The sequence below is a fragment of the Bicyclus anynana genome, chromosome Z, assembly GCF_947172395.1.
Source record: "Bicyclus anynana chromosome Z, ilBicAnyn1.1, whole genome shotgun sequence".
Lineage (NCBI taxonomy): Eukaryota > Metazoa > Arthropoda > Insecta > Lepidoptera > Nymphalidae > Bicyclus > Bicyclus anynana.
This window is the reverse complement of record NC_069110.1, coordinates 433,551-444,455: the sequence shown is the minus strand read 5'-3', so window position 1 is coordinate 444,455 and position 10,905 is coordinate 433,551. Positions and strand designations below refer to the sequence as shown.

General features: G+C 37.3%; 1 protein-coding gene across 3 annotated transcripts in view; it reads left to right on the top strand.

Moving 5' to 3' along the window:
- Positions 1-396: 396 nt before the first annotated feature.
- Positions 397-10,905, top strand: part of LOC112053751 (ecdysone-induced protein 78C) — a 38,061-nt gene continuing 27,552 nt past the window's right edge. The window contains exon 1 of one of the 3 annotated variants that reach the window (XR_008252303.1): positions 397-633. Coding sequence is in view for 2 of the 3 variants with exons in the window: in XM_052890791.1 (XP_052746751.1) it covers positions 519-633 (115 nt within the window). In the remaining variant the exon portion in view is untranslated. The remainder of the gene's footprint in view (positions 634-10,905) is intronic. The other 2 variants (XM_052890791.1, XM_052890790.1) reach the window with 2 other exon arrangements.

The following is a 10,905-nucleotide window of genomic DNA, read 5'->3' as shown; positions in this document are numbered from 1 at the left end:
ATTATTATATTGTTAGAATCATTTTGCCGCTCTAGGCAAATGCTCCGTTTGCCGCAATTTTTTGTCAGTTTGAACAAAAACTGGACAAGTGCGAGTCGGGCTTTCCCGCCGAGGGTAAATAATAGCAAAATAATATGCACTGCTTTTGCCAAGCTTTTCAGTTTTTTAAGATTTAAATACAATAGGATGTATAGATTTTACGTAATCTTAGAAGTTTGATTTTTCACAACTTCATGGGACCGTAGGCCTCAATCTACGGACGTTATATTCAACTTGGTAGTTAATACGGGTTAATTTTTTTCCTATACAATATAGAGGTACGAACCCTAAAACAGTAATATCAAATCGAAATAAGTATAAGATATCAATGACAGTAGCGCGCGTACGCAGTAGAGCTTCGCGAAAGCTTCAGAGAGCGGGATCTCTCGCGGCTCAGAGCCCCGGAGCCGCAGGCCGCAGCGCTGCCAGTGTGCGGCGCGCCGTAGCCCGAGGAGGTTGTGCCCAGGAATGCTTGCGCCATGGATGTGTGGAGCGTCCCCGCGTGCGTGCGCGCAGCCCCCGCGCCCATGAGCATCCCGCCCGGCGAGTACGCTCTCAACTTCTACAACCCGCCGCTGGCAGCGCCTGTGCCAAGTGAGTCTTTGTTAGCTTCTGAAAAAACAATTGTCATATTTTACATCAATGATGTTTTACATCAATTAAAAAATATGACAATTGTTGCAAATTTAATCGCTCATCGAAAACCTCTTAATCTACAAAATTGCAATTTGGCAGAAAAGTAGGTACTTAGTTAACAGACGTCCGCTGAGAACGGATTTTGCGAGGGAATCAGTTTGAGGTCTAAGAACGGATAAAGTCGCGGACGTGCGCTAGCTATTGCTCCTCTCCGATGAATCAAAGGAAGAAAGAAGGAATGTGTATGACAATAGTCCGGAAATTGACCCACCACCTCCCTGTGAGGAGTCCGACCCCATTAACGTGGAGCTGTTGAGGTAATGCACATTTGCGTCACTAGAAACGAAGTTGCCATAACAACGAATTCACCTCACAACTTTACAGAATCGCTATGCTGACGTTTGGATTTCCTCGTGACTCCCTAAGGGTAAAAGCCTCTTCCAACGATTCCACATTTCCCCGTCTTTAACAGCCTATTTAGCCTACTGGTAATTCTACCAATGGAAGAAACCTCCCCCATTTTAGTCTAACGCAGTTTCAGAAAGCCACAGCCGCGATACCTGGAACATGCCATAAACAAATATAGATACAAATACCTATTGGGACTATTAAATTACTCTACGTTTGAATTTGAGTGCTTATTGCATCATGCATTTATCTCGTAGCAAGTTATTTAACTTCTGAACATCATGCACGTGTTGTTGTCAAGCTTCTTTTGTAGGTACGTCAACAGCATTTTTGGTCACTTTTAGCGTTGTGTTCGGAGGGCCTAGTGGCAGTTTGGTACTGTGATTATCGCGTTGACGTAAACGCGAATTTCTAAGGAATTAAAACAGCGCCGTCTAATGGCACTACTGCACAACTGTTTCAATTCCATATAAGTTCGAGTTTACGTTAACGCGATAGTAACAGTATAAAAATATTGAAAACTCTCACTAGGCACACTGTTGGCACTTGTTATTTCGGAAAACTCGCAAAACATTTAGATAAAAAGTAACTGACCTGGCAAACATATTTTGCCTCGTAAAACCACCCACCATTCTCTGACCTTTCTGAATAAGCAAATATAAAACTTCATGCAAATCCGCTAAGGAATCGGAAACATAAGACAACTAAGACTGTGACACGAGAATTTAGATATAAACCTCGTAGGTATTTCTTACTAATCTACTGCAATAGTAGGGAAATATAGGGAAACTTGTCAAAGTTAGTCCATGCCTATTTAATTCAGTCGTACGCCACAAATACTAATTGTTGTGTCCACTAAACAGTTGGTCAAACTATCTTTTTCACAAAATGTATCTGAGTACCGACTATTGTTACAGTTTTACTGTGTAATGCGTTGGCTTAGATAGTGAATATTGTCTGCCAATCTGCACTGAGGTTAGGTACTGGAGTGAAGACTTTCTCTCTCACTTCGTGAGCGAGTATCCATACTAATTTTATAAATGCGAACTAAATATGTCTGTACATTGCCTTTTCTCGGCTAAACTGCTGAACAGCGATAAATTGAACAAGTTGCAACGGCAAGTACTGTACTAGGTGGGAACCTCTAATTCTGGGTGCCCTGCTCATCTGACAACAAACATGCTATTATATATGCCTTCTTCGTATTAAGGTCTTAAATCGTGCCAAGTTTCATTGGAATTAATTCATTATATGCATTATAGAATACGGACATACAGACAAAAAATATTTAATAATTTGGCTTCAGTATCGATTACTATTTAATTATAGAAAGAAAGAAAATATACTATATTATGCCACACATCACAATTATTTAAAAATAATACCCTGAGATATGTGGCATATCCTAGAAAAAGGTCCCAGCCCAGCATATTGCTATATGCTCCCCGTAAACAAAGAACATACAGCGCTGATTTTCAGCTAGGACCCAGTTCCAAGTGCCACAAAAACCAAACCAAATTAAAACTTATAACTAAATGAAATTTTTTAAAAAAGAATGAAAAGAAAAAATTATATAACATTAAAATACCTTCAGTATTTAAATCAACAATCAAGTTAACTCCCAAGTTTAAATGTACCTACTATACTATTATTAGCAAGTGTCGGAATGTTAGGTCATCACTGGCAACACACACTGTTCCAAGACTTTTGTCTTTGGCCACTGAGGGATTTCGGATGATAACATTGCGCAGTTTCCGAATGCTGCCCAGCCGAGTTGGATTCGGCGGTTCACATCTTCCTCGAAATTGGCCCTACATAACTGGTCCTCTGTCCTAAGTATATGTATTCATCTACAATTTAGCATGCAGCGTTCTCAACTATATCCTTGGTCATGCAATGAAATATTGATATTTTCACTCGTCCAAGAAATTTTCAGTAAGAAAAAGTTTAAAGTTTAGGAAGTTATTGATGGTATAGTCCTAATTCCGTCAACCCGGTCTAAGCTGTATATAGCCTTTCCTACCGGCTGGGATCGAACCCAGAGCGTTACGTAAGTTACTGCGCCAGAAACATTATTGTATTCATGATTTTACAGATTTTGAACGATAACCATTATCTATTATGAGCTCAGCTTTCTAGACGGACTTTACTTTCAAACCAATGAGTGGACGAATTCCAATGTAGGGCCAGGTAGTAAACACGAATTGTTTACTTGACTCAATACCTTCGTATTGTATTATGCGAGTATCATACACAATTGGTTATTGTTATTTGCGTATAGTAGATTATATTTTTATTACTATATTTTAGTTATCTATATACATGAAAAATAATCCATATATCGCGTCACGCCATCATGCTTGAACGGCTGGACCGACTTCACTTTTTTTTATGTGTTTGTTATTGTCAGGAGAAGGTTCTTATGAAATAAAATGCGCGGATAATTAGAAAAAGGGGTAGGGTAGGGGCAGACTAGGGGTAAGGTAGGTAAAGGGTAGGGGCAGGGTATTTTGTACGATAGCAGCGCACTGCTCTCGTATAAAATAATACATAGAACACACTTTCGACCCTCAGTATAATGTAATAGTATTTTTAGTATACGAGCCTCGTAGGGACGACCGAAGTGATGAATTGTGTATGACCCTATGATAATTATCTGAGACCGAATAAAGAGTAGCCATTGCGAGCCGTTTTGAAAAAAATATTGAATTTTAATACGATTAAGAATGTATCACAGAAGGGATTTCCGATTAATTCAACTGAAAGTACTAAAAGTAACTAATATTTTGTCCCTAAACCTAAATTTTAATTTATTTCCATTTTATAAATTAGATAAATAATATATAAAATATTGAATTAAAAAACCACAGTCAATAAAGAGGCCCTACGTGCGATTCCAAGCTCGGGTCATCATCATTATCAGCCCATATTCGGCGGCATATAGAGGGATTAGGCCAATAGTCCACCACGCAGGCTCAATGCGGATTGGCAGACTTCACACGCTCGGGTCAATTCGTGATATCTTTGTATGGTATCTATTTCATCTATCTATCAGAATAAAATAATAATTCCCGCGGGAACCGCAAATTTGGGGATCAAAAGTATGTTTCTCAGTAACATTTTTTCCTCCAGTTAAAGTCCCAATGGATTCGGTCCAGCTCGGGACAATTTAGGGTTTTATATTCATGTTTACCGGCAAAGTCGTACCGCCGTAATAATAACAACCGAGACCAACGGCTTAAAATTCTCTGAGACACAGTACCGCCAACAACTTCGCAAATCCGAGATAATATTTTTTCGAAGTAAAATAGAGTTAATATTTCATAGCCACAAACCGAACCCAGGGTCTCGCGATTCTAAGCCACACTAATTACAATAAATAAAAAAAAATTGGGGAGGAGATATGGCGATTAGGCCCACCAGCTCTAATGCTGCTCATTGGACTTAGGCCTTCCGAACCGGTGGTAGAGTCATTACAAATAGTCGACCTCGACGTATCAAAAGTAATTTATACGCATACGTTTTGTATTTTCATGTGAACTCTTGTTACGATAACTGTCGGTTGTTAATAACAACCTGCCGAGGGTGACGAGGAGGTACGCGATTCAAACATCGCCAACTTCCAAAATTCGGGCAGAATATTTTTTTTGGAAATAATGATATAATTAATTTATTATATCAGGGCATATCGGCTTCAGATCATACACACACACACACGTTTAAACTCTGCACCAATGCCATTCTTGAATAGTTATTCTAAATGAGCCCAGAACTGTCCTCTTTCCCATACCTAGGTACGTGCGTCGTTGGCTTTATTGAAAATTTATCATGTACTCTCATTTAGCCCAAACATTATTATAAACGAATTCTCAACAGCCGCTCTCGAAATGCGATATCGGTGGTTTTGTTTGGTTAGTAGGAATAACATAACCTTAAATGTATGGTACAATACAATTAACCGCTCGATTTCCGAAGGCTCGCGAATCAGTACGCGGAGTCCGGTACCTGCGGGAGGTGGGGGCAGGCGGCAGGGGGGCAGGGGGGCAGGGGGATCAACGACCGTTTGTTATGCAAGCCTCCGCCTGATAAAAGACGTGTTTGTTGTTTATACCGGAGCCAACTTTCACGTTAACTTAGGTTAGGGATTTGAAAATTATTGACAATGCATATTGACGTTTGAAAGAAAACTTTCCATCTCAAATTCCGACAATACATCGAGCTCTAAGCAAAAACAGCTGGCAATAAGCCCGGCTTCTCTATATATAAAACAAAGTCCTCCGCCGCGTCTGTCTGTCTATTTGCGATAAACTTAAAAACTACAAAACAGCAATATTTAATATTTCAAATAAAACATATTGACTTGGCGATCGCAAACAATTTTATTGAATATAATATGTTTTACTTGTTAGATACATCGTGTTTTCGTGCGATGGCCAAATCTATCTGGGTTATTTAGAATACAAAATATTTTAAATATTATCAATATTTAAAATATTTTTGTGGCAGAAGTTTTGTTTTTGATGCCATGGTGATTACTTGGTCGCTAAAGATGGAAATATTGCAAAAAAAAGTAGAATACGCAATATTTAATATTTTTTTTGCAACGAAAATCCCGTTATCATAAAATAGGGCCTGAAATCCTTACACGCCAGACACTTTTAAGGTTTAATCATTAACGATGTTATTCGAAAAGTTGCCCTGAAGTGTCTGACGACTAAAAACATCATTACACAAATCTCGAAAATTTACTCAAAAATAAAATATTAAGAGCTTTGAAATTATTTGAATAGCTCGAAAAGCTGACGGACGTTGGAGTCCCAAGGTGCTGGAATGGCGTCCCCGCACAATTAAAACGCAGTGTTGGTCAACCTTCACCAGGTGAACTGATGACATCAAGCGAGTCGCAGGGACTTTGTTAGAATGAAGCGGCTCAGGATCGTGATGTTTGGAAGTCCTTACAAAAGGCCTATGTCCTGCAGCGGACGTCCATCAGCTGATATGATGATGATGAATTGGATTATTGAGAGTCTGGGACTTCTAAACCAGCAACTTCCCAACCCCATCATGGTACAAACTCCGTATTTGAACTTGCGTACCTATGGAAAGATAATCTGTTAACAAACTTTAAGCTTTGATAAAGTCACAACGGTTTGGCTTTAGAAGACTCTCATATCAGTGGATGCGTAATGAAAGTGACAGGACTTAACAGAGTGTGAAACCAATGTCGCGCGGCGTCGTTTGCATACGTCAAAACCTACGAATAAGCGTATAAACTTACTCTATATTTCTGTGTTTATAATAATGTTATATTATATTTTATATTATATTTGTACTAAGTACCTCATTTAATTCGGCGCCTTTTCGGCGGCGACAACCTTTTTGGCTTGCCCTATTTATCTTTTGAATTATATTTCTCCATAATGTCGTCTTTGTATTGGTGTCCCTGGTGATATTTTTGTATGGTATCTATTTCGTTATCTGACTAATATAAAAATTCTCGCGGGAACCGCAGATTTGGGGATCAAAAGTGCCTAGATACGAGTATATGTTGCTCAGTAACAGTGTTTTTTCCTCCAGTTAAAGTCCCAATGGAATCGGTCCAGCCAAGTTTATCCCGCACAGACAGACAGGCGGACAAAAATTTTATAAAGGTTGTTTGTGTTTTAGCATCGGGTGCTAACCCGATGAAATTAATGTTTAGGACACACACGACGACGATTATTTATCAAAACTTATATTAAGTTTTGATATATCCATACTAATATTATACTACATATTGTAATAATTGTTATAGGTTTAGATAAATATTTAACGAAACAAATAAGCCTGAAAATTATATAATTAGATACAATTTTAGGTCAGTTTTGATAATGTAAATAAACATGATAAATTAACACCGTTCGGAAGCTCGTGACGTCACTTGTCCGGTATTATTACACATTAATTAGTTAATATTGACCTTATTTACCAAAATGTCTCATAAAAATCAATATGTTCAAAACTAGTCATCATCCCCATTGTGTACCTACTCCTCCAACTCCAATGATTTTCATGATATTTCTATCATGAAAATCATACTTGGATTCGATTAGATTTCTAAACACCTAACTAGGTTTTATAACATGTTATAGGTATACCTACCAATCAAAAATACGGAGCAATTCACAATCATACAGGTACTTTTCGTAATGTTAGTTGTTCATAATGATTAAGGGAAATTGAAAATTCAAAAATAAATTCAACATTGCCAGTTATGTGTTTAATACGAATTGCACTCAATATGTTATTTGATACTTTAGTTGAGCAAGGGTAATTTGAAAGCTATTATGTAATTTACACACAAATCGTTATATACCAGGGTACTGGGAATCCTACCCGCTGCGCAGTAGCCGGTGCATGCAATGAATGCACCTAGTTACCACGGGGACCTGATCAGCGGCTCAACTGATTGTAATTGGCTTCGGAGAAGATATTGAATAGACACCATTATGCTCGCTGGAAACCCAATTATGGCGTCATTGCAACTCGAGTGCAGCATCTGAATACCTATCTATCTGTGATATAAGAATGTTCTATTTGACCTTATCGTTTATAAAAAGTTTTCCTCTGACTGAAAGTCAAGGTTTCCTTAATGAAAATTAAGCATTTAAGCCTTTAAAAGAAGTTGTAATGTATAACAAACTAGCGGATGGCCGCGACTTCGTCCGCGTGTAACCCTCCCCCTACCGTACCCTTAATATCTTTGTCCGTCTCCTGGTTCTGAGTTACCTCTCCACTAATTTTCAGCCAAATCGGTCTCGCCATAATATGTTCTACCTGCTGATCAGTATGAAGGCGGTGCTTAGCCGGTGTTGTCTTAATTTAAGCCATTTCTGACACATGAAACAACACTGTCTGCAAAATCTAAATCTATAAGATATTCTCACATGGCTTGAATTAATACTTAGCACCGCCTTCATACTGATCAGCAGGTAGAACATATTATGATGTTATTTTTCGCTTTTTAGTTTAGTAGGTACGTTTTTAGGTTTTGAAGTCGGCTGTATTTTTTTTATTAAAATTTTTAATATATACATATAGATAAGGTATTTAAAAAAGCAACTGTTCAGTCTTGTTCGAAGTGATGGCAGTCTTTACAAATATTCAAACTTTCAAAAAAGCTTGTAAACTAAAGCCTACTTGAAATAAATAAATGTATATTATATATTTATATTTTAATAATACATATACATAGTATACAGTGGCGGCTATACACTGATACTGTGTGAGTTATTTCGTAAATCTATACTAATATTATAAAGAGGTAAAGTTTGTAAGTTTGTAACATTTTTTAAATGGGGTAATCTTCGGAACTACTGGTCCGATTTCAAAAATTCTTTCAGCAATAGAATGCAACATTATCGGGGAGTGTTTACAGGTCGGACCGAAAATCCTCTTAAACAGACTTATTCGCATGCGCTGCCTTAACTATTGTTTAAATTTTAAATTAATGTATGGAGACTTTATGTATCTTTAAAAGTTCTACAAAAAAGTCCGCGACGCCATATATCTATCTTCTATATATTAGCAGATATAGTACCTTTTGTGTTATAAAATTATTAATTTTATATAATTAGGTTTACGTCATTATTTATACAACTAAACTTTAATCCCCATTAAAATAAATTATTTAATAATCACAAGGATATTATGGAGATAAGATTTGCCCTTTACAGTATGTAAATGTAGTTAAATAGTTTCGGAGATAATACAAAATTTCTAAAAGACGCAGAAATTCTGCTATATGACGCCCGGCGCTTTCATTTACATAGTTCCCGTTCCCGTGTGAATATGGGGATCAAACATAGCCTATGACACTCGCAAATAACGTAGCTTTCTATTGGTAAAACAATTTTCCAAAGGAAAGGGATAGGGTACGGGGAGGGTAGGGGTAGGATGGGGGTAGGGTGTAGGTAAAGTAGGGGTAGGGTAGGGGTAGGGAAGGGGTAGGGTAGGGTAGGGGTAGTAGTAAAGTTGACATCGAATTTTACGCGGACGAAGTCGCAGGCGTCCGCTAGTAATTTTATAAAAGAAGTCATATTGTTTTTTTTGGGCACGTGTACAAGCCCGACATCCCCATAAAAAGAACATTTCAGTGTTCTTAAACTTATGTTTGAAATTTGACTTGCTGAATCGCTGCTACAAATTGCTTTGTTCTGAATCGTTCTTAGTTAATATCTCCCCAAGTAACTAGTGGATAGTTTTACAATTTTCAAATTATAAAATGACATACATGTATTTTTATTACACTTTCGCGTATTTAAGCTTGATGTACAACTCTGCATAATACTTTTATTTTCAGTGTGACCGTTAAAATTACAAAATTACAAAATTACATACAAAAAACGACTGAAGCGATTTGACTACCTAATTCTCTTTCCATGAAGTTTGACGATGGTTTTTACGGAATCAAAGTACGAGAGTAGGGGTAGGGGTAGGAAAGAAGCGCACATAAGTCAAAGCGAAGGTTGACCGGGGCCGCTAGTGATAATATAAATACAAAATGTACGTATAATGTATACCTATAGTTGCTTATCGGAATTTATTTTAATTTTGTAACGTTGTTGTAAGATTGTTTTATTATATTTGTTGGAGAGGAAGACGTACTTAGTTAGAACAGAGTTGCTTGTATAGAAGCAAATATTGTTATTTAGAGCGTTGGAAAGAGTTCATAGTAGGTTTTTGAAAATAGTTCACATTTTGATTCATAATTTGATTCAAAACAAAATGCAAGAAAATTATTTAAACATTCGAAAATAGAATAAATTTAAAAATTGATTAAGTTCTGAGGGAGGTTTGACAATCTCGAGCGTGGTCGCGTCGCTATGTAATTTTCAAGAGGTGGCTCTGGAGGCAATGAGATGAGTTTGCAATGATGATAATTACAGTTGACTGAGGATTGAGAAATATATTGGAAATGTGTAAAGAGTAGTGTCGCGAACTCGCTGCTCAGAAATTAATCAAAAGTTCATGAATTTCTATACCTATTGTGAAAAGACAATAAACCTGTGTGTATTATTATCTTGTTTGTGCTTGCACGTCACCCTGTGACGCCCACGAGATAGAATAATGACAAATAGGAAAATCTGAAAAGGTAGAATTTTCTCCGACATATTTATATTTTCTCGCATTTTAGAAGTATACAAATCAAGTCAGAACCTTTGATCTATTCAAAATAACTTCGAAAAGATTCTTATATTATTTACAAAAGATTCTTATATCTTATGTTATTTCAATCAGTTATTTTGAGATTTCAGCCTCGTGTACGAGTAAAATTACTGAAGTATTCGTACCAATAAGTCAAAGTTGAGAAATTAAATATCACGTGCTTCAAACGGCGAAGCATTAACATCGTGAGGAAATTGCATATACTAAGTACAATACATATGCTAAAATAAATGGCTACTCGTTATAATATGGCTGAGGTAAAAGCCACCAACCAAAGGTTTAGCATTGTCGATACATATATCTACTGCATCAGTCACTCGGTCACGAGACCAAACGCAAGTATGTAGTTGAACCATCGAAGCTCGACTTTCGTTATGTTTCAGCAGTGGGCTGCACTTCATAGATACAGAAACGCACTGCCTACCCTGACGTTCTGTTTAAATTAAACGCTTGGCCGTGTTTACCGGCGGCAGGGTGGCAACTAGTCACGTTAGAAGAAAGATCAGTACTTGTTGTGAAATATTAAACCTTCATAGAAATAAAAAAACAGCCAAGTGCGTATCGCGCCACGCGCAGTATAGGGTTCCGTAGATTAAATTATTACTTTAAATCAAA